The sequence below is a fragment of the Chelonia mydas genome, chromosome 2, assembly GCF_015237465.2.
Source record: "Chelonia mydas isolate rCheMyd1 chromosome 2, rCheMyd1.pri.v2, whole genome shotgun sequence".
NCBI lineage: Eukaryota > Metazoa > Chordata > Testudines > Cheloniidae > Chelonia > Chelonia mydas.
This window is the reverse complement of record NC_057850.1, coordinates 20080148-20104648: the sequence shown is the minus strand read 5'-3', so window position 1 is coordinate 20104648 and position 24501 is coordinate 20080148. Positions and strand designations below refer to the sequence as shown.

General features: G+C 44.7%; 1 protein-coding gene across 1 annotated transcript; it reads left to right on the top strand.

The window, feature by feature from the left end:
• Nucleotides 1-2643: 2643 nt before the first annotated feature.
• LOC122464214 lies at nt 2644-4191 on the top strand. The gene is made up of 2 exons (XM_043538815.1): nt 2644-3407; nt 3804-4191. The coding sequence occupies exons 1-2, from the start codon at nt 2756-2758 to the stop codon at nt 3899-3901; spliced, it is 750 nt and encodes a 249-aa protein (XP_043394750.1). The 5' UTR covers nt 2644-2755; the 3' UTR covers nt 3902-4191.
• The last annotated feature ends 20310 nt before the right edge of the window (nt 4192-24501 follow it).

The following is a 24501-nucleotide window of genomic DNA, read 5'->3' as shown; positions in this document are numbered from 1 at the left end:
TAAGAAAATATTTTTCCCCACAATACACAATTAGCCAGGGAGGAACTCCTGGCCACAAGATTTCACTGAGATCCAGAGCACAGCAGGATTCAAAAAGGGATTTGACATTTATATGGATGACAAGCCTATTCAGTGATAATAGTAAATACTTTTAAGGAGTTCTGGAATGGATATAAATTTTCATGGTTGAGGGCTTGTCAGCTTCTAACTAATGGAGGTTAGGAGGACATTTTCTATGAGGGCATATTAGCCCATAACTGCCTATTACAAGGGTTCTTGTAAATCGCTCTGAAACTGGGTGATCCAGTCAGTGATAAGATACTGGACAAGCTGGACCCGTAGTCTGATCCAGTATGTCAGTTCCTATGTATCAGCTTTCTCCACCACTGTTCCATAACCCTGATCTGCTGTGAGCACTTCCAGTAGTGGGAGGGTAGTCTCCTTCTGCATTCAGTCCTTGGTCTCCTTCTGAATTGCTTAGTCAATGTGAACTGAAATGATAGTTTTTGCGCTATGTGCGCAAAACTGTGGCCTTGCTTACTAGGAACTGTCCTTATTTCATAAGGGCCATTGAACAGCTGTCAGATGTTAACCATATTTAGTCAACTACCATCCTGGGTGGGATTGCAGGGGCCAATTTGAAATGACAGCTTCAGAGCAAAACCAAACTGGGTTTTGCTCAGTGATGGTGTCAGCAGTATCACAGCTGGAACACTCAGATAATCTCGTCAAAAAGGAGCAAAGCAGAAAACCACATTTTCCATGCCTGGTTGCTACCAGTTGCCTGGGCACCAGCAGTAAAAAATCTCCAGTGAAACACTTTCTTGCAGATCTAGTATAAATAAAAACAATGAGGAGTCCTTGTGGCACCTTAGAGACTAACAAATTTATTTGAGCATAAGCTTTTGTGGGCTAGAACCCACTTCATCAGATGCATGGAGTGAAAATACAAGAGCAGGTATAAATACATGAAAGGATGGGGTTGGTTTACCAAGTGTGAAGTCAGTCTAACGAGATAAATCAATTAACAGCAGGACACCAAGGGAGGAAGAACAACTTTTGAAGTGGTAAGAGAGTGGTTCATTACAGACAGTTAACAAGAAGGTATGAGTAACAGTCAGGAGAAATTAGTATTGGAGAAATTAAGTTTAGGTTTTGTAATGACCCAACTACTCCCAGTCCCTATTCAGGCCTAATCTGATGGTATCCAATTTGCAAATTAATTCCAGTTCTGCAGCTTTACATTGGAGTCTGTTTTTGAAGGTTTTTTTGTTGAAGAATTGCCACTTTTAGGTCTGTTATTGAGTGACCAGAGAGCTTGAATGGAAAAGACAACAACCAACTGAGTCGACTGGAAGGGAAAGGAGCAAAGTCTGGTTACAGCACATTGAGACTATATGCAATTATAATGAATGATAAAACAGCTCACTGGAGAATGTGGATACAGGCACAGTAACAATTCTAATAAATATCTGAAACAATGCCTTGATTATATTTGTGTTGTAAGGTGTCAGTACAATTCAACTCCCTATACATCCCCCTGAAAATACATTTCCTTCCCTGAATGTGCTTTCATTAACTCTCCAAAATGCTTCTGTTTTTAACAATCAGTTTATCTGAGGGGTTTGATTTTCTTGCATGTGACATAGTTTTGGAATGGTAGATGTTTTTAGTCACTAATCACAGCCATGTACCTATAAGGTACATATTCAAACTGCATGGATGAATAATCTCTATGCTCGCTGCGGGGGGTTTCTTTTCTTTTTCTTTTTTTTATGGTTCTTCTAGGCTAAGCTTCTATTTTCTCTTGACTTTAGAGCAATGAATATGCTGGCACAAAGGCTTGGGGATAATTCATAAGCAACAATCTGTAGCAATTTGCAGACTGATTTGGATCGCCTAAATCGTTATGATGAAAGCATAGGGGAAGATTCAAACTGCCTCGAATTTAAAAAAAAAAAAAAAAACCTTCCACATTACAAAATCACTGTGGGTCAAATCCAGAGTAACTCTATTGACTTTAATGGAGATATTGCAGGTTTACACCAGCGTTCCTGAGAGCAGAATTTAGCCCTGTGTGGCAACACTGCACAATTTCATACATTTCAAACAGGCAGAGGAATGAATTACAGCTGCCAGGTTGGTTGTTTTGCTCAAATGAAGAGACACAAAGCAGCACACAGGCCCGTGTGTAACTTTTAGCAGGGCTCCTTAGCACTCGACCTTTTGGCAACAGTCTCGCCAAGATAAACAGATTATCTCTGTGATGACACAGATTCCAGAGCTTGTGCACAGAGACATGAGAGGAAAATGTACAACAGCACTAAAGATCCTACTGATATTTCTACACCTGGCACCTGAGGTTTATATAAACACCGGACTATTACACATCACATGCTTGCATGCGCCTGACAGAAGTGTTTTAAACAGAAAATGTTTGCTTCCTCATGACCTCACCCTTTGCAAAGCATAAATTAATCGGTTGAGAGATTCCATTGATTAACATGAACTATAAAGAGAGAAGTGCTGTGCATCTCTGTGTTCGCTAAGGAACAATGACTCTTTGGAGAGGCCTTGAACTTGCTAGCATCTCTGGAGCTCACGACTCGTACAGTATTTATTGGGGGCAGAGGCAGGATTGCCCGCACTCCTATCCATGGTTTGATGACGCTAACTAGCCAATGGTGAGCCCAGTGATCTCACACTGGTATAAACCAGTGAAGTAGAAGAGTTCAGATTCAAGCCCAATCTGGACATGGATGTGACCGCTCTGGACAGCACTTTCAACTCCACTGCATTTCAGCCAGGTACACAGGAAAAGCCCCAGGAACTTTTGAATTTCATTTCCTGTTCGATCAGTGTGGAGAGCTCACCACCACAGCTGACCATGCCCGCCCAGGGCCACAAACACGATCCAGCGTGGAGTATACCGGAGATACTGGATCTAATTGCTGTGTGGGGAGAAGATTCTGTGCAGGCAGAGCGCCAAACCATCAGAAGAAAAGCTGACATCTATGCCAAAATCGCACAGCGCCCGGGGGACAAAAGCTACACCAGAGACACACAGCAGTGCCATGTGAAAATAAAGGCGCTCAGGCAAGTCTACCAGAAGACAAGGGAGCAGAATAGTCGCTCTGGTTCTGAGCCACAGACATGGCACTTCTATGATCAGCTGCATGTGATTCTAGGTGGGGACCCCACCAGTACTCCAATTCTCTCGGTGGACACCTCTCAGGGGCCCCAGGTGGCCATGGGCAACAACGAGGAGGACATTGTTGATGATGAGGAGGAGGAGGAGGAGAATGCACAGCAGGCAAGCGGAGGATCCATTCTCCCTGACAGCCAGGACCTCTTCCTAACTCTGCAGCCAATCCCCTCCCAGGACCTACTGCTGCGGGACTGTGATGGTGAGTGCACGCTTGTAATAACACTACAGGGGTTAAATGCAGTTGTGGTTACTGTTTAATTTGAGGTAAACAATTGGGATACAGTGCCGGCCAGTCCAGCTACGCAAAGGGTGCTCCCCAGAAAAGCCTGTTTATGTGCCAAGAGCTTCCCCACCAATAAATGTCCCTGTGGGTGCCCTCACACCACCTACCCTTTTTGTGTGCTTACCATGTTTGCCTGCAAACCGAAATCTGCTGCCCAGTGCTCTTCCATGTGTTGTACCTTACTGGTTGGTGCTTCTTTTAGAAGACAAAATGTGGCCGTGTACCTCAGGGAATGTATTTACTGCTGTGAAGTGTTTCATTCATTGCACGAATTAACCTTGTGTTTTCAACAATGTATGTTTTTCCTTGCAGCTGCAACCTTGTCTGTGGGTGCTTTCTCCACACCAGCACGAAGGCTGTCCCAGATTAGAAGGCGAAAAAAGCGGACCAGGGAAGACAATGTTCTGTGATTTGATGCATTCCTCCAAGACTGACAGGGCCCAGCTGAATGCATGGAGGCTTACACTGTCGGAGAGCATGCCCAAGAGGACAGGAAAGCATGCAGAGAACAAGAATGTAACACGCAAGAGAAGATGTTGCAGCTTATGGAGGAACAAACAGACATGCTGAGGCATCTGGTTGAGGTGCAGAAAAGGCAGCTAGACCTTAGAGTCCCACTGCACTCAGTGATGAACCAGCTGCCCTCCTCACCAAGTTCCATAACCTCCTCTCCCAGACGTCCATAGCTTTGATTGCTAGACAATGCACTTGTAATAAGCTATGTGTGCTTGCCCCTCCCCCCGTGTTATCAGGCCCTTAGACCCGGGTTATCATTGCTATTCATTGCTTTCTCTGTTCCGTGTTTGTTAGCATAATAAAGATGTGTGGATTGAGGACAAGAGGCTCTTTATTCACTGTGGACCCTGTGGTTGGTGTGGGTTTAGTTTACAGAGCAGTACATGCAAAAAAGGGGGCAGCTTGGTAAGGAACAACACACAGAACTGTCACATAAGTGTTGGATCATTCATGAAACTGGTTTTCAAAGCCTCTCGGAGACGCAGTATGCCTTGATGTGCTCTTCTTATTGCCCTGGTGTCTGGCTGCTCAAAATGGGCTGCCCGGCAATCTGCATCAATCCTCCCCCTCCCCCCACCCGCCATAAACTTTTCCCCCTTACTTTCACAGATATTATGGAGCGCACAGCGAGCAGCAACAACAATGGGAATATTGCTTTCACTGAGGTCTAACCTAGTGAGTAAACTGTGCCAGCGCCCCTTTAAACATCCAAAGGCACATTCTACCTCCATTCTGCACTTGCTCAGCCTATGGTTGAACTGCTCTTTACTGCTGTCCAGACTGCCTGTGTATGGCTTCATGAGCCATGGGAGCAAGGTCTAGGCTGGGCATCCCAGGATAACTAATGGCATTTCAACATCCCCAATGTTAATTTTCTGGTCTGGGAAGAAAGTTCCTTCTTGCAGCTTTCTGAAGAGACCGGAGTTCCTAAAGATGAGCGCATCATGTATCTTTCCTGACCATCCCACGCTGATGTTGGTGAAACGGCCCTTGTGATCCACTAGCGCTTGCAACACAATTGAGAAGTACCCTTTCTGGTTTATGTACTGGTTGGCAAGGTTGTCTGGTGCCACAATAGGGATACGTGTTCCATCTATCGCCCCACCACAGTTAGGGAACCCCATCGCTGCAAAGCCATCCACTATGTCCTGCATGTTTCCCAGAGTCATTACCCTTCTTAGCAGAAGTGAATTCATTGCCCTGGCTTCTTGGATCACAGCAGCCCACACGGTAGATTTACCCACTCCAAACTGATTCCCAACTGACCAGTAGCAACCTGGCATTGCAAACTTCCACAGGGCTATCACCACTCACGTCTCAACTCTCAGAGCAGGTCTCATTTTGGTATTTCTGCACTTCAGGGCTTGGGAAAGCAATTCACAAAGTTCCATGAAAGTGGCCTTATGCATTCAAAAGTTATGCAGCCACTGGGAATCACCCCATACCTGTATAACTATGCAGCCCCACCAGTTTGTGCTTGTTTTCTGGGCCCAGAAGTGGTGTTACATTGTGTCAACAAACCCTGCTGTTGCTGCCAGCATTTGCAAATTGCTCCATTCAATGGCTTCCAGCACAGCTATTTGTGTGGCATCACATTCTTCCACACAGCAGCTCCTGGCTAGGCTCTGCTAATGCTACAGCCCCAAGTGGAGTCCCTGCTTGCCATGCTATGGCATCTACACGAGCAACCCAGACTTAGACACGAAAATGATTGTTTACTGTTGCTTTCAGGGACGGAAGGAAGGATGGAGGGAGGAGGCAAGTGCATCATGGGAAGCTGATGATATGTACCCAAAACAACTCACGAAAGTGTTTTTGTCCCATCAGGCATTGGGAGCCTAACCCAGAATTCCAATCAGCAGCAGGCACTGTGGGATAGCTGCCTACAGTGCATCGCTCCATGAGTCGATGCTAGCCATGGAATGTGCATAGTGGGGACATGCGCCATCGACTTTGTAAAATCAGAGGCTAAATGTCAACTTAAATAAATTCGACCTAATTTCGTAGTGCAGACATGCTTAGTCTGCAGTTAGGGGTCTATTGCTAGCAGAGGGAGCCCAAGTACAGACAAAGGAGTGTGTAAACATACAGCCAGCAGAGGGTGATGGACCACAGATAGTGCACAGCAGAAAAAAAAATTGCCTGTGGAAAAGGTGTCCAGTATGTTTGAAGTCCAAAAGGAGAATAGAAAAATGGCACCTTTTGTGAGCAATGTTGGTGAGTGTGACAAAAACCGTGAATCACAGGCGGTGCGCCAATCACCTTGAACGTTTTGAGCAATTTGTAACCTGCAACACTTTTCCAGATGGACAAGTTTCAGCCTTGCTGACAGGGATAGGCACAGAGGCATATGGACGTCTGTGTGCTCTGCTGTCTCATGCCTTTGCAATTGCTACGTAGGCCACAATTACTGCAGCAATATGGGAACATTTTTTCCTACCATTGAAGAAAGCGGATTGATATCAGTTTCTTCAGCAACATAAGGGAAGTGGAAAGTCAGTCGCACAGTTTGTTGCTGCTTTAAAGAAATTGTGAGAGCACTGCCAGTTCGGACAAACATTAAATGATGTCCTGCATAACTAGTTTGTCTCTGGATTATGCAGTTACCAGGCCCAGAAGAAGTTATTGACTGTACTAGCGCTTACATTCAAGAAAGCTGCTGAAGTAGCAGGTGCAATAGAGATGGCAAAGAAAGAGTCTCTGGAATTTAGTGTGAACAGAGAAACTTCACCTCATGCATCAGAAAGCCAGACGACCATGGGAATTTAAATAATTTCTCTGTGCCATTATGTGCAAACTACACATGCTGAGAAGGATTCCTAGGCACCTCAAGTTATTTTCAGAAAGTGCCAGAAGGAAGGACACATCACTGTGACCTGTCGCACAGTTCAAAATCAGCAAAATAGAGTAACGATACATCCAAGAAAAGATCTATGATGACAGAATGAGGGAGGCAACCTAGTGACAGAGGATGTGGAAAAAGCTAATGTACTCAATGCTTTTTTTGCCTCTGTCTTCACGAACAAGGTCAGCTCCCAGACTACTGCACTGGGCAGCACAGCATGGGGAGGAGGTGACCAGCCCTCTGTGGAGAAAGAAGTGGTTCGGGACTATTTAGAAAAGCTGGATGAGCACAAGTCCATGGGGCCGGATGCGCTCATCCGAGAGTGCTAAAGGAGTTGGTGGATGTGATTGCAGAGCCATTGGCCATTATCTTTGAAAACTCAGGGCGATCGGGGGAAGTCTCGGACGACTGGAAAAAGGCTAATGTAGTGGCCATCTTTAAAAAAGGGAAGAAGGAGAATCCTGGGAACTACAGGCCAGTCAGCCTCACCTCAGTCCCTGGAAAAATCATGGAGCAGATCCTCAAGGAATCAATTCTGAAGCACTTAGAGGAGAGGAAAGTGATCAGGAACAGTTAGCATGGATTCACCAAGGGCCAGTCATGCCTGACTAATCTAATTGCCTTCTATGATGAGATAACTAGCTCTGTGGATGAGGCGAAAGCGGTGGACATGTTGTTCCTTGACTTTAGCAAAGCTTTTGACACCATCTCCCACTGTATTCTTGCCAGCAAGTTGAAGTATGGGCTGGATGAATGGACTATAAGGTGGATAGAAAGTTGGCTAGATTGTCGGGTTCAATGGGTAGTGACCAATGGCTCCATGTCTAGTTGGTAGCCGGTATCCAGTGGAGTGCCCCAAGGGTCGGTCCTGGGGCTGGTTTTGTTCAATATCTTCATAAATGATCTGGAGGATGGTGTGGATTGCACCTCAGCAAGTTTGCAGATGACACTAAACTGGGAGGAGAGGTAGATACGCTGAAGGGTAGGGATAGGATACAGAGGGACCTAGACAAATTAGAGGATTGGGCCAAAAGAAATCTGATGAGGTTCAACAAGGACAAGTGCAGAGTCCTGCACTTAGGATGGAAGAATCCCATGCACCGCTACAGATTAGGGACCGAATGGCTCGGCAGCAGTTCTGCAGAAAAGGACCTAGGGGTTACAGTGGACGAGAAGCTGGATATGAGTCAACAGTGTGCCCTTGTTGCCAAGAAGGCCAATGGCATTTTGGGATGTATAAGTAGGGGCATTGCCAGCAGATCGAGGGACGTGATCGTTCCCCTCTATTCGACATTGGTGAGGCCTCATCTGGAGTACTGTGTCCAGTTTTGAGCCCCACACTACAAGAAGGATGTGGAAAAATTGGAAAGAGTCCAGTGGAGGGCAACAAAAATGATTAGGGGGCTGGAACACATGACTTATGAGGAAAGGCTGAGGGAACTGGGATTGTTTAGTCTGCAGAAGAGAAGAATGAGAGGGGATTTGATAGCTGCTTTCAACTACCTGAAAGGGGGTTCCAAAGAGGATGGATCTAGACAGTTCTCAGTGGTAGCTGATGACAGAACAAGGAGTAATGGTCTCAAGTTGCAGTGGGGGAGGTTTAGGTTGGATATTAGGAAAAACTTTTTCACTAGGAGGGTGGTGAAACACTGGAATACGTTACCTAAGGAGGTGGTGGAATCTCCTTCCTTAGATATTTTTATGGTCAGGCTTGACAAAGCCCTGGCTGGGATGATTTAGTTGGGGATTGGTCCTGCTTTGATCAGGGGGTTGGACTAGATGACCTCCTGAGGTCCCTTCCAACCCTGATATTCTATGATTCTATGAGAACCTAAGAAAGGATCGAAGTTGGAAATTCATAATGTGGAAGAAGACAAGAGCTGTAGTGACACTGACCAAGACTTAGCATTCAGGGGTGGCCAACCTGAGCCTGAGAAGGAGCCAGAATTTACCAATGTACATTGCCAAAGAGCCACGGTAATATGTCAGCAGCCCCGCATCAGCTCCATACCCCCACTCCCAGTGCCTCCCACCCACCGGCAGCCCCACCCATCAGTACCTCCTCCTCCCTCCCTGCACCTCCTGATCAGCTGTTGCGTGGTGTGCAGGAGGCTCTGGGGGAGTGGGGAAGGAGCGAGGGCACGGCACGCTCAGGGGAGGGGGTGGGAAGGGGTGGAGTGGGAGCAGGGCCTGTGGCAGAGCCAGGGGTTCAGCAGTGAGCACCCCCTGGCACGTTGGAAAGTTGGCGCCTGTAGCTCCAGCCCCAGAGTCGGTGACTATACAAGGAGCCACATATTAACTTCTGAAGAGCCACAAGCGGCTCTGGAGCCATGGATTGGCCACCCCTCACATGTGTTATCAGAAGCTGGAGTCAGAGAAGGCATCTGGGTTATACCCTTGATCCAAGGAGTTCATACAAGAATGGAGCTTGATACTGGAGCTGCTGTTTCACAGATTTCTTCATCTACCTATTAACAGACTTTGTCACAAGTTCCCCTTGAAGAAACCTCCATGGTTTTGAAGACTTATACAGGAGAAAGGTTCGCCAGTTTGGTTTACCATTACAGTAGGAGAGTGACAATGGACCTCAATTCTGTTCTGAAGAATTCCAGAGGTTTCCAGCTTCAAATGGAATGAAACACAGAAATTCAGCTCCTTACCATCTTGCTACAAATGGATGATCAGAATTCTTTGTACAAACATTTATGTATGCCTTAAAAGCTAACAAGTCTATTCCAAGTTAGCAATCGTTGGGCAATTTCTTGTTTGTTTACAGGAATACACCACATGCTGCTACCCAGGATCTCTGAACTCTTTTTTTGAAGTGATCTTTACGTACCTGTTGGGGCCTGCTATATCCTGATGTTGCCTCACATGTCGCTAAATCCCATGCTATGCGAATTGATCAATGACATGAGACTCATAATAATTCTTATCAAGTCAGAGACTTATTGGGGATTCACAACTATGGTTAAGGAATGAAATGAGTACCTGGAGAACTTGTAAAATGCATGGCACCGGTTTTGGTTGTGGTAAAACTTTGCACATTCCTAATTTTTAACAACACAGCGGAAGAAACTTTGGTATAAGATCCAGTTGATTCCTTACCACTGACTGTTCCTGTTGTTCAGGACAGTGCTGCACCACAATCGCCACATTTTTCCAAAGAGAGTGTGAAAACCAGTTGTGTGCCTGAATTTATAAATTGTTTACTTAGTGAGTTGCTATTCGAGGGAAGAATAATCACTTGCAATTTAAGAGTCCACCCACAGCTCTTAGTTAGGTTATATGTTTGTAATCAGAGTCGGGATGAGCTCTCCCCTGACATCTAGTGATGAGCTGTGGAAAAAGACTTCAGACGCTGATCTCGTTTGCATGGACACCCACCCTGCCTAGGTTGAGCACCTAGGCAGGGTGGGTGTGTCCATGCAAATGAGATCATGATGGGACTGCTTGCCCAAATGATCACTTGTGGCTAGTGTTGGATCTCCAGTCCCCTTGTTATTGGGGCAGGAGTAATAAACTGTTGTTATCCTTGTTGTGCGAAACGAGGGCAGCAGAACTGTACCTAGCATACCTCAATGGAAGAACTCACCCTCAACTGAACAGCACTCGCTAGGCAGGGGACATGGGTTCCAAACCCAAATTTGGGTGGTCTGTTTAAGGGATTGAGATGCTATTTGATCTTTTCCTATGGTACAAGAAAAGAGCTAATTTAGACTCTATTGAGAGTTTTGTTATATGCTGGAGAGCTGAACTCACTGATACCTAGATCTGAGTATTAGGTCTACTTTAAGACAATGTTTCTGTTGCAAGAGGCTGCCTAGCATGCACTAGCAGCTGAAATTACTGAGAGCTGTGTTAAGGGGCAGGGGCCCTAAAAACACCTTGGCCGGCTGGTAGAGAGGAGCAGAGCCCTGCAGAGGTATAGCAATCAGCTATTAGAGTGATGAGCAAGTGTCTGAGCAGTGTAGTGTGTAAGGTGCCTCCTTACCTGTCTTCTACCCAAGGTGGGAGGTGAACTCTGCAGATGAACCTCTGAACTCTGGGGCTGTGCTGGCCAAGGACAGCAACTGTGAGTGTAGTACAGAGAAGGGACAGGTATGTTAAAGGGACTCTTGGGTTGCTAGACTTAAGAACCTGAGGGGAAAAGGACACTGCTCAACTTTCTTGGGGGGTGGGTCTTTTGCTCATGGTTTGTGTTGATGAACCCTAGTTGTGGTGTTTTCCCAAATTAATACTGAGTTAATTCCCTCCTTTTATTAAAAGTTTTTGCTTCACTCGGTGGGGTGGGGGCTCAAGCCGGTTTTGTGTTGTATTGTTGAAAAGGAACCCCTAGATACTGAACCCGGCCCTGGTTGCTGCTGGCTTCACCTGGCAGAAAGGTTACATGTTGATTGTAAACAATAACGTTTATATGTTTGAAAAGTTTTTTAAAGTAGGGTGGAGGAATGTGATGTCCTGTCCCTTTAAGTGTTTGAGCACAACCCCCTTCCCAGTGCAAAGCCTCCCTTTCCTGTTAGTTTCAGTTTTGCAGCCAGAACAATAAAGCAAGCACAGCAGACAGCTGTGTGTCCAACAGCTCCCTCTGTGTCTCTCTGTCTCGTTCTCTGCTGGCTCCAGAAATATAATATTTATCTTCATGTTTCCATCCTGTTTTGTTTCTAGGCTCAAAGTAAGCAGTGTGTTAAGTCAGGCAACAATCTTAGTGATGGTTGAGCACTATTAACCCTAGTCCTTATGGTGGGGCCAGATTGTACTGCTGGAGATCCATTCAGTGAGGGGTACTCCATGCACAGAGCTCTCCTCCTCTGTGGGGAAGGAGGGTTCTGATGCCTCTATGGCCCTCTCCCAGAACCCTGCTGAGTTCTCTTTGCATGGTCTGGGGTCGACATGATCAAAGAAGTGGAGCTGGGGAAGGAGGGTGCAGGTCAAAGATGTGGGAGTTACGTGTCATTCCTCTACCTGAAGCCCCAGAGAACTTACATGGAAATGGTAACAAAACTCCAGGGTGGAAATTCCATCCCTACAGGGGACAGCTGCAGTCAGGGAGGGTCTCTGGCATCATGGAACTGAGGGACCACTGAAGCCTCTGTGGGCTACACAGCTTTAGCACAGATAGTCATGGCCTCCTACAGATTCCCTTGGGAACCACCAAGCTTGGGGTTGGGGCCCCATTTCATTTATCCCACTGAAGCAACTCCACAGCAGTATGCTTCAGGGGAATCTAACTTCAATTTCCTCTTCAAAGTCCCCTTTATCATCTGCTGTAGGAGGGGACAAATTGGCCAAGTGTTATTAAAAATATATAACCTCCAATTAATTGGTCATCTGAACAACAAAGAGAACAAGCCTTAGGTGTCCCTGTGTGCTTCAAAGTGGATTATACTGAATAAAAAAAGAATCAAGACAAGGCTGTTACAAGTTATCTTATTAAACCCAACCTTCCAAACCTTTTAGAGTATTGCATTTCCATTACCAAGCTGATGAATGATCTTAGAGGAAACTTCAGCTCCAAATTCGTTCTGTTAATACCTTTACTTTTAATTGTATATTGCAGCCCTGGGCAACTTTATATGAAAGGGGAGCCAGAATTAATGGCAAGTAATACAACTTCACTGTGCTTTCACACACTTTGGATTTTTACCACTTTATTACAATTTTAGTAATAGCCGTACATCTGAGATGAAGCACAGCTAGACTGTACAGCTGGGTATGTAGCCTGGCTTTTACCTAGCTGTGGGACTGTATAAAAGGAGATAACAAGCAAGACAGAGGTAGACTGTGCCTGTGGAAGATAATGAACTGAGTGGAGTTGAGATGGTGATATATTGTATCCAGTGGGGGGGAATTTCAGACTGGGAGGAGGTGATGTCAGATTTCAGATTAATGCATTAAACTGTATCAATAGGCTTAGCAGAATTTGATTTTTATTGTTTTATAATTTTGATGGAAAATATGTTTATTTTTAAGCATTTTTAAAATGTTTATCTATTTAAATTTTCACAGTTGCTGTGTATGGGGAGACTTTGGCAAACCAATAAAGTGCCTGAAACCACTATGTCTTATTGCTAAAAGCAGCCAAGTCAGCAGGCTCTAAATTGGCCATTCAGCAGTCTCAGTTTAACCAAGGCGGGGGGTGGGGGGGCGGGGCCTTGGGTGGCACAGAGAGGGCAGCTTGACCCCACGTCCTTCCTGTTAAGAATTGTGTTGAAGTTGCTGATACATGCATTTTAGAAGAGCAGGATGTGCCCCAGGAATGTCTATTGGGGCCTCAAGGTTGAAAACTCTGGAAAAACCCACACCTGGTTAATCGATAATCAGAAGAAACCTCTTGCTTGACCATTGAAACTGCTTAGTTAACAAGTTTGCTTTAAGGGACATGTCATTCTATTACTAATGTATAAATAAGGGGGGAAAGTTTGAGGTGGTGGGACTCTTCAGGACTGGACTCTCCCTCTGGATGCATCTTGTGTTCCCCACAGGCAGACGGGCTGCCGCTGTGCCACTCGAGAGCCACACTCAGCTTTGGTAATTATCAAGGGTTGGGGGTATTTTAATAACCTGCTGCAGACGTGTATAAGTGCTTAAGACTAAGTAAAGGTTAGTTTTAAGTGAAAGCACTCTTGTGTTGTCTTGTGTGTGCCAGCCATCTGTTGGTCGGACGGCCATGTCTCCCCTGATTTATTTCCTGACACCACCTCGCACAGAGTAAGAGTTACCAAGAGCTTTGGGTTGAAGGAACCCCAGGTAACAGCTGGAAATCATGGGGGTGTCATACAATAATTATTTAAGGACAGACCTTGAGATCCAAAAAGTGAACATTTTATAACAGTTAAAACATAAATCATCAACATCATATGTCAAAATATACAAAGTAAACATCCTTAACTCAAATTCTAATAAGCTCTCATGCAGCGTTTTTCTAACTTTACCTAGCTGTAAATTTCTATTATTATTGATGGACATTTTTTTCTTTGGCTTGTACGTCAATGGCAAAATCGACGTTTACCAACATTTACCAATGAAAATCTAATCCTATGTCTCAGATATTAATTGTCTTAGGGAACAATGAGACACAGGTGAGAAGCCATCAAGCCTTTGCAAGAGCATCCTACTCAGCATTTCATGTCTGGCTAGATTGCGACTTGGCCCATACAGCCATTCAAGGGATTGAAAATTCCCCTTACATCCCTGCATGAGCTACTTGGACCCTGGGACTGAGCTGGGAGGAGTATGCCCATAGTGTGAGCTTGCTGACTTTCCTTCCTGAGCAGGTAGACAGGAGAATGGGCAGACCTCTGGCTCAGCTCCCCCCTCCTTCCTCCGACACACGGGATGTGGTAATTTGCTGACGGTATAAGCCAGCAGCAAGTTACCAACCACCCATCCCAGAAGCAAGGCGGAAGCAGAGGAGGCATGGTGATGCTGAGATGTGGTTCTGAGGCACAATGCTTCCTGCATTAGTGCAATTTACCCACCACCCTTTCCTCAAGGTTGCTCCTTAAGTCACTGTCTAGTCCCTTACTTATTTTTTTAGTGCTCTGTTCTGCTCTGTCTTCAAATTAAAACAAACAAGCAACATGGCCACATGAACAAACCACCACCACTTTTAGATCCTGGTAATTTTCAGAGCTACTTATTTCAAATAACATTTGTTACAAATGTGGCTCTTTTCTGGTTAGCAAGCAGTTCACAAACTGACTGTGCTTTCTGGGAAACGATTTGTGATTCCCAAGTGCCGGCCAAATAGTTAACATGAAAGAATTCTCAGCATTTGGGGATTTGTCAGCTGTTTTGCATATACTGTTCATATATTAGTTGTGGTATGAGACTGGTCACCTAAGTCATGTGGTATTGCTTCTCCTCCCTGATTGGATGACAAACTTTGTAAGCAGGAGAAAAGCAAAATAACAGACCTGTCAGTATAAAACAACCATTAATGTTAAAATTGATGAAAATGTGGGCACAAATTTTCACAAATACCTGTGCAGTCCTGAGAATACTTGTGAATAATAATACTCACAAACCCCAGTGAACTTGAACGTGGCCCTTTATTTATGAAAATATTCCTGAGTCACTTTTCTTACTAATCAACCAAGTGGAGATAGAAAAGCCTTATCACAATCCAGTCCCTGACATAGTCTGTATCTGTATCTTTGTAGCACCATGTTTTCTTGTTCTTATTCAATAGAAAGTCCAAATAAAGGAAAAATAAATTCAAAAATTGGAGACTTTCAAAGTCAACAAGGAGATTTAGTCACTAACTCCCTTTGAAATGAATCAGAACTGTGTGTCTAAATCCCCTCGTCCACTTTTAAAATAATCACCCAAAATGTTTTGAATCTCTATAAAATTGCATGAATATTTCTGATAGCCCTGCTGAGAGTTTTGTCCCGGGAATTTTCATTCCACGTTCTCTTCTGTTTCTCCCCCTTCATGGTCCCTCTTGGCATTCCCCTGATGTGCTAAGTGATGTGTTTTCTTATATCAGATACATACACTTCACATCACATTAGCCCAAGTTTAGGGGTGATCAACTGATGTTGTAGAGAGACAAAAGGCCTTTCTGCAGCCCCACAATCAGATCCACTTCTCAGATCATCAGTTAAAGTCAGGCATGCGTTAGTGAGGAAAAACTCTATGACATGCTGGTCTGATAGTATTACTACGGCTTACGCTTCGACCTGGGGTTGGTGATATGTCAACTGTGCCACTCTGTTCACAGAAGTGAAAGAGCAATAATGAGATTAGCTATTACCAAGTAAAGACTGTATCTAAAGTAGAGTTTGGTAGATCAGCATTGGCAATGACTTTGTACATTTTTGGTGCAAACTAGGGTATTCTGATGCCACTGCTCCAACTAGGAAGGGCAGCTAAAGACTTGTACATGTGGGGTGAAGTATGTTAGTTTTGTTGTTGCGATCAGGCCTCTGCAAAGCCATCCCATGTGGAATGGGCTGGCTCATCCCTTCTGCAGTAAAACTCACAGCCTATTTCAATGAGCCACTGGGCCCACCCCCAAACCCCATGGATCTCTTAGGAGCTACACAGATCCCAGAGGGAATAGTAGGAGGCCAGGCTGATGTGCCCAAAGTCCATGGGCCTCTACTGTAACTCTGATCCCCAACAGCTCTGGCCCCAGTCCCTTGCAGGGCAGTTTTACTGAAGACACGCTGCCAGCGCATTCCCCTAGCCAGGGGGCCTCTGGAAGGGGGAACCCAGTCACGAAGGGAGCTCCCTGTTAAAAATGATACAGCCTCAGGTTGCGTTATCTCTTCCTTGTAAACGCCACTGGGCTGATAAGGCACCAGTATACATCTGACCGTGACCTGCCCATTCCTCCTGAGCTTGCCCAGTACCCTTCTTTCCACAGAGCCCTTTGCAGGATCAGAGGCAAGGGGAGGTTTCTGTCGTGGAGATAGCCTAGGGAGTGCTAGCAGTGAGCAGAAATTTTGTCCCCATGGGTTCCTTGTGCCCTCTCCCCGCACGTGTGCCCACACAAGGGCCTGTTGCAATCTGCCCCTCAGCAGATTATATCCATCCCTTCTCCTTTATCCACTCTTTTGTTAGTGCTTACAAAACCTTCCAACAGGTGAGAAGCCTGATTCAACCTTATCAAGGCTATGCTGCGTTGTCCCTATCCCATCAAACTAATCTCCGCCCTTTCCGGCTCTGCCTTTAAAGGTGTTAGCAGCCAGTACCAAAACAACTGAAAAGATGAGTTCAGCATGGCATTGAGCACTCTCCAGTCCTCAGATGTAGCAGTTGCTGTTAATGGAGTGTAAAAGCTCAGATAAGTCAAGCCTTGGTTCTTACACAACTCTCAGGTGAACAGACCATCTGGTCCTTGTGTTTTATTGCAATTTAGCTTCTCAAGATGCTCCTCGCTCTTTGTGACAAATATGACTAAGGCTTAGAGCAGTGGCTCCCACACTTATTTGATCGCGCCCCTCTTCCTTGTGTCTGTAGCAGTTTGGGTCCCCCCTCCCGCCACATAAGTACCTATACCAATGAAAACAAATCAAGCTGCAACTCTCACTAAATATGCAGAACAGTAAGGCATTGATTCAAACAGAGCCATTTAAGTATATAGTAACGTTAATTTTAAGTGAGATGCTGCTTACTGCCATCACTCTGTTGGTACTAGTGTGATGGGGGCACACCTTTTTTTTTTTTAAGCAGAGACCTTCCACGAATTGCACGAACAAGCCAACAAGCCATTGTATTAAGAGCAAAAGCAAAACTGTGATTGTGGTGGATGCTGACAATTAAATGTGCACACCGCATCATAGCAAATGGATTAACGTACAGATGGCAACGACTTGGCATAAGGCTAGGCAAGCTTAACAGAAATCCATCAAAATGCACAGTGCCATCTGAGGACCTGGTGTGTCGGGAGGAATCAGCTTTGTTAGTTATTCATTGCTGGGGGTAAAATGTGTGCTGGACGCTTTTTTCGCCTAAAGCTTCACACACACACACACACACACACACACACACACACATTCCATGCCCCCCACTGAGGGGCCTACCCATCAGTTTGAGAACCTCTGACTTAGAGTACAGACAATGGTTCCTATTTGGAGTTGTCACTTTAAGCTGCCTTCATAACACATTCCTCATAGCGCTTGTGACAAGGTGTTGTCATAAGTGTAAAGCCCTCTTGAGCCAAGCAGCAGGGTGTTGAGTTAGTCTCTTGATCTACCCTCTGCTCAGATGTTGGAGCCTGGCATGGAAATACTGTCCTATTCCTGCTGACTCACAATGGACCCGTGGTGTGTTAACTCCACCCCAAGGAGCGGGAGTGGGTCTATGGGAGAGAGAACTAGGGTTGGGGACAGAGAAGTCCTAGAGGGAAAGGAGCCATCTAACTTTTTAGGAAAAGGCAAGGGAGTCTCGGTATGTTTTGTGCAAGAATGGGTTAAAGATGCAGCCTGTTTACAGAGCCAAAGCACCCTGCCAGAATCCTCTTCTCACTAGGCCTCTGAACATGACAGGGATACACATGGGCCGCCAGTGGCAGGTCTGTGCGCCAGCTGGAGCTACCTTGCAATCCATATCCATGAGAGTGGGATGCGTGAAAAGTGAACTCCTGAAACATTCCTCACTTCTCAGTGGTTGAGCGAGCACAGCCATACTTTAGAAAGGGAAGGAGAAGAAATAGAAACAGAAGGATGTTCTGGGAAAAGACATCAGCTATATAGCTGAGGGGAGCTCTGTTGTGGGTGGTTTATTTTGTTGCAAGCACGCCAGCTGTGTAAAGCAGAATTTGGCTCTGCATCTCTAGGCAAAGGCAAGGTTTCATTGTTACTTTGTTTTACGTTTATACACTAGCAAAACTATAGAATCATTCTTACATGCAGGGAAAACTTTTCTTTCAAGAGACAAAAAAAGAGCTGCAAAGTGTCTCTCTCCAGCCCTCTGCAGTACTTTATGCCTCTTATACTATGGAGGATTGTAGTTCTACCAGTTTAAAAATAAATGCCTAGATTCCTAAGAAATTCACCTTGGAAATGATATAGAAATGTAATAGAGTTCTGTTGAAATTACTCAGAAAACCTACAGCATTAAATGGAGAACGTTATCCCTTTTACAGGATTTTTGAATTACCCGATACAATTCTAGAGCAGGGATATAATTTTTTGTTAAATGCTACAGGATGGTGCTTTACTTATGCAATCTTCAAGGACGTGATGCTGAGCCATTGTTTAGGGCAAAGCAGGGTCCCCCAAGGGTCTGTACTGGGGGCCAGTGTTGTTCAACATATTCATAAATATATGGAAAAAGGGGTGACGTGAAGAGGCAAAATTTGCAGACGATCAAAATTACTCAAGACAGTTAAGTCCAAAGCTAACAGCAAAGGGTTACAAAGGGATTTCACAAAACTGGGTGACTGGGTGACAAAATGGCAGCTGAAATTCAATGTTAATAAGTGCAAAGTAATGCACATGGCAAAATATAATCCCAGCTATACTGACAAAATGATGGGGTCTAAATTAGCTGTTACCTGTCGAAAAAGAGATCTTGGAGTCATTGTGGCTATTTCTCTGACAACATCTACTCAATGTGCAGAGGCAGTCAAAAAAGTGAACAGAATGTTAGGAACCATTAGGAAAGGGAGAGATAAGACTGAGACTGTTCCGCTCAGAAATGAGATGACTAAGGGGGGATATGATAGAAGTCTATACAATCATGACTGGTGTGGAGAAAGTGAATAAGGAAGTGTTATTTACCCCTTCACATAACACAAGGACTAGGGGTCACCCGATGAAATTAATAGGCAGCAGGTTTAAAACAAACAAAAGGAAGTACTTCACACAATGCAGTCAAACTGTAGAACTCATTGCCATGGGGATGTTGCAAAGGCTAAAGTATAACTGGGTTCAAAAACTAATTAAATAAGTTCATGGAGAATGGGTCTATCAATTATTAGCCAATATGGTCAGGGCTGCAACCCTATGCTCTGGGTGTCCCTAAACATCCAACTGCCAGAAGCTGGGACTGGACAACAGGGGATGGATCATTCATAATTGCCCTGTTCTGTTCATTTCCTCTGAAGAATCTCATAGTGGCCACAGTCAGAAGACCGGATACTGAGCTAGATGATCCATTGGTCTGATGCAGTGTGGCCATTCTAATGTTCTTGTGTAAAAGCTATTGCTAAAAGTCTTATAGTTTATTTTTCCTCTCCTGACTCCCTCTCTCCAGTTTGGTGCCTTTAGAAATATTTACTCACCTAATTATCTTGACCAGAATCCTGCCGTCTAGGACATTCAGTCTATCCATAGTACTTGGAGAGTTCTAAGAACTGGCTAATGAGACAGGTCATAGAACAAGGGCCTGATTTTTATCTTGCACTACTGTAAATTAGGAGTGACTCCATTGATGATCGTGGAGTTCATCACGTCAGTAAAACAAGGGTGAGATCAGAATCAGGACCCATATCCTTTTGAGGTGGTGGTCTGTGCACCTAGCCCCAGCCCCTACACGTAAACATAAACACACATATACACGCACAATTGTGTGGCCTGGATGGTAAAGTCAGCAAAAGCCCTAGCCAGGAGGCATGAAAGGAGCAGCAAAGTGCACGCTACAGCACATTTCTACAGGATCCTTGGTTGGACAGAGTCCCTTCTTTTTTGATTAAGTGTATAGCAAGTTGCTTGACTATACTCACGGTTCAATATTAAAAAAATTCAGGAGACCAAATAGCCTAAGCTTAGTCAGTCCAGAGACGAAGCAGTACAATACAAAAAGGAGTCATACATACCACCCTTCTTTGGAAGTGATCGGTCTCTCAGATTTCACCTCAGATAATAAGTCTGCTTTGAAAATATGCAGCTAAGACTAGCTATATTTATAGCACACCTGTTCTCAAGTTAGAAACCACTCTTTACTTCATCCAAAATTCAACCCACCAATCAGCTTTTTTTCTGTATCATCCTGTCCCTTCCTTAGCTTTGTTTTGGATACCACATTCCAGGTATCAGTGGGTTGTGACAGCATTCCCTAACTGCACCAGGGTGGACTATTCATACTCATGCTTTGAACAGCTTTTGTATTTGCCTGTTGTGACTGGGCGGAGGGATAGCTCAGTGGTTTGAGCATTGGCCTGCTAAATCCAGGGTTATGAGTTCAATCCTTGAGGGGGCCATTTAGGGGTCTGGGGCAAAAAATGGGGATTGGTCCTGCTTTGAGCAGGGGGTTGGACTAGATGACCTCCTGGGGTCCCTTCCAACCCTGATATTCTATGATTCTATGACACTTCCCGGGGGTACCAGGGTTGTGAGGCACCTTGCTACCACTTGCCCTTAGCATGAGGAGCCTTATCTATGCCTCCCATGGGTCAGCTCCCCAACTCCACCAGATATTATTGGCATCTTTTCATCTGCAAGAGACAGGGAATTTCAGCCTATGATGTAGATGGTTTGCAATGTCTCATGTGACTGAATAGTCCAATCCAAGATGTGCATGATCTTTGGCAGTTATTGCAAATATATGTATCTTGCTTTGGAGCTGCTTGTTTCCTATGGGCTCTTTTCTCTTCAAGCTGCAGGAGCCAGCTTCTGTCATGGACTTGGATACCCTGGTGGAGATGATGGTGCTACTTGTTACGATCACTTGCCCAGACTTCCCATTGGTCAAGATCAATTCCAAATTCCTTCATATCTTGTTTGCATTTGTCTTTGTAGCGAAGCTTGGAACATCCTGTTATTCTTGTTCCCTCTGACAGCTCCCCGTATAGCATGTCCTTGGGTATGCATCCATCTTCCAACCTACTCAGATAGCGCAACCAGAGCAGTCGTCTTTGCTTGAGCAGGGCTATCACACTTGGTAAATTTGCCCTTTGAAGAACCTCTGGGTTGGTGACTTTATCTTGCCATTTGAGTATGTGGCGTAAACAGTGTAGGTGGAAACTGTTTAAGCTTTTCTCCTGCTGAGCACAAGTTGTCCATGTTTCCCCACCATACATGAGGGTGCTGAGGATGCAAGCTTGGTACACTAGCATTTTGATCTTGATGGTAAGCTTTGAGTTGTTCTGTGCTCTTTTAGTTACTCTGCTAAAGGTGGTAGCAGCCTTTCCAATGTGAACAATTAGTTCTTCATCCAGTGAGAGGTTGGTGGTCACTTTAGAATCTAAATAGCTGAACTTCTGGACTACTTCTAGCTGGTTTGCATTTAAGGTAATTGAAGGATCCTGTGGAACCTCCTTCCTAATACAACAGTTTTCTTGATGCTGATGGTGAGAGCAAATGCCTCACAGGCACTTGAAAGGCGATCCGTGAGTTCTTGTAATTTCTTGTAAATTCATTGTGCGCTATGAGGGCACCATCATCAGAGAACAGAAGTTCCCTGATTAGCACCTTTTTCACTTTGATCTTTGATTTAAGTCGGGGCAGGTTGAAGAGTTTCACTTCTGATCTTGTGTGGAGATATGCACAGTTCAAGAGTACCGAGAAGAAGATTCCAAAGAGTGTAGGGGCAAGAACACATCCTTGCTTCACTCCACTTTTCGTCTCAAAGCTGTCCAAAGTGGACCCATCAAACTGGACAGATGTTCTCATGTTGTTGTGGAATGAATGTATAAGACTTAATAGGGTTGGTGGGCATTCTATCTTTGCAAATAGACCTGCTCCGTTGACTGTGTCAAATGCTTTGGTTAGGTCCACAAAGGTGATGTACAATGGTCAGTTTCGTTCTCTGCACTTTTCTTGGAGTTGTTGCAGAGAAAATATCATGTCTATAGTTGATCTTCCAGCCCTGAATCTGCACTGTGATTCAGGGTAGACACAATTCACCAGCTGTTGTAGGCACACTAAGATGACTTTTACGAAAGCTTTTCCTGCTACGCTTAGAAGTGAGATACCCCTGTAGTTGTTGCAGTCACCCTTTTTGCCTTTATTTTTATACAAAATGATGATGTTTGTGTCACACATTTCTTGTGGTACCTCACCCTCTTTCCAGCATTTAAGTAGCAGTTGATGAAGATATGGTAATAGGCTGTCTTTCCCACACTTGAGGATTTTCTTTGGGATGCCATCTTTTCCAGGAGCCTTGCCACTTGATAGCAAATCAATGGCCTTGCTTAGCTCTTCAACAGTGGGCTTCACATCTAGCTCTGGCATGACCTGTAGAGTTGGTATTTGGTCCAGTGATTCACTGGTGATGTTTCTTTCTTGTGCGTATAGCTCTAAATAATGTTCAACCCAATGAGACAACTGCTTGCTTTTATCTGTAATGATTTCACCTCTGCGATTTGAGAGGGGCAACCTTGTTGACAGTGGGACGTTCAGCTTTCTTCAGAGCATCATACATGACTTTGAGGCTTCTGTGTCTGATGCTGTCTGTATCTCTTCACAGAGCTTGATCCAGTAATGATTTGCACACCGTCCCCTTGCATGCTGCACCTCAGTTTTTGCATGTCGAAGTCACACTTTGTTGCTCTCTGTTGGCTTGTTGTTGTGTTCCAGATAGGCTGTGTTCTTAATGTTGATGAGATATAATAGTTCCACTTCATTTTCTTCAAACCAGCCCTTTTTTGATGGTCTCTTTCCCCTAAATGTAGCTAAAGCTGTTTCATGGATTGTTGTTCTTAAATCTTCCCAAAATTCCTCTGCCTTCTCTGGTAATGGCTTCCCATGCATGCTAAGTTCAAAAGCCTTCACAAACTCCTGGCATTTCCTCTGGTTTTTGGTGTGAATAACATTGATTTGGGGGTTGCTCCTAGGTTTTGCTCTGTGTAGTTTCTTGGCTGTAATCTTCACTTTGCTAATAATCAAGGAGTGGTCAGTGTCACAATCAGCACTATGGAACGTGCGAGTATTCTGCACTAAGGGTAGGTCTTTCCTCCTGACAATAACAAGGTTTAATTGGTGCCAGTGGCCTGATCGTGGATGTCACCATGACACTTTGTGTCGATCTTTTCCTGTAAAATATGAATTGGTAATGCACATTTGGTTTTGAGCACAGAATTCAAGAAGTCATTGGCCATTCTCATTCATCTTGCCAATGCCAAAATGTCCTAGGCAATCTGGCCATGAGTTGTTCTCTGCACCAACGCTTGCATTAAAGTCACAAAGGAGGAAAAGTTGCTCAGTTGATGGTATTCTTTTGACAACTTGATGAGTCATAAAATGTATCCTGCTCCTTGGGGCTTTGAGTGGCACTAATGATGTTCACAGAACCGATGGTTGTCTGACGTGTAAGTGAGATGATAGGCAATGCAAGTGTAATGCCAACAGACCCCGGTTGTCAGCAGGCGGGATTGAACCTGGGGCCTCTGGATCTTAGTGCATGAGCCTCTACCGCATGGCTCTTAGCTAAGGCTGTAGAGCAGACTCCTCTCTCTCTCTCTCTCTCTCTCACACACACACAAACACACACACACACACACAGGCTAGCTATAGGGACACTCCAGTCCTTGAGTCCTCTGAGCGTCTCCCTGGATTGTGCAGCCCCTAGACCAGAGAACACTTACAGTATTTGCTGATTCTCTGCTTCCAAAGAAGCAGTATACCCTGGCTTACCAGTTTTACCTCAGATCACCACTCCGCTTAACTCACAACACTTCAGTATGTTTATAGTGAAATCACATATACATTTATTTAACAAAGAGATTCAAATAGTAGCGAGTAGAAGTACTGGAAACAACTGGTTACATATAAAATAAAGTCTAACACATATTCTAGAACCTAGACTTAGTCAACATGATACTCATATGTCTAATAAAGTGTTTCTCACCCCAGATCCCTACAGCACTTTGCAGCCAGACTGGTGGTGACCCGTCTTTCATGATACATGCACACCCTCAGTTAGCCATCAAGGGGACCGATTCTGTGTGCCTTTTTGCACTCCAGGATAAACCAGACCAATCCTTTGTTCTTATACATAAACAGGACACCACCTGCTGTTTGTTTCTTCCTATAGATTTCCACTGTTGTATATTTCACAATCTCTCAATTGCCCTTGGTTTAGTATACCAATAGACCTACAGGTATACAATATACAATACACACATGGCCAGACAGGGAGCTAGGGGTCACCTACTCCTGCCTGAAAAGAACATCCCTGAGGTCAGTCACCTCCTGCTGACCTACCTTAACTCCAAGACCTTAAAAACATATTTTTTAGTAAAGGTACATAACT

Coding starts and splice junctions, on each gene's coding strand:
- LOC122464214 (XM_043538815.1), top strand. CDS start 2,756: ATGGATGTGACCGCTCTGGACAGCACTTTCAACTCCACTGCATTTCAG. Junction 3,408..3,803: donor ACTGCTGCGGGACTGTGATG/GTGAGTGCACGC, acceptor TTTTCCTTGCAG/CTGCAACCTTGTCTGTGGGT.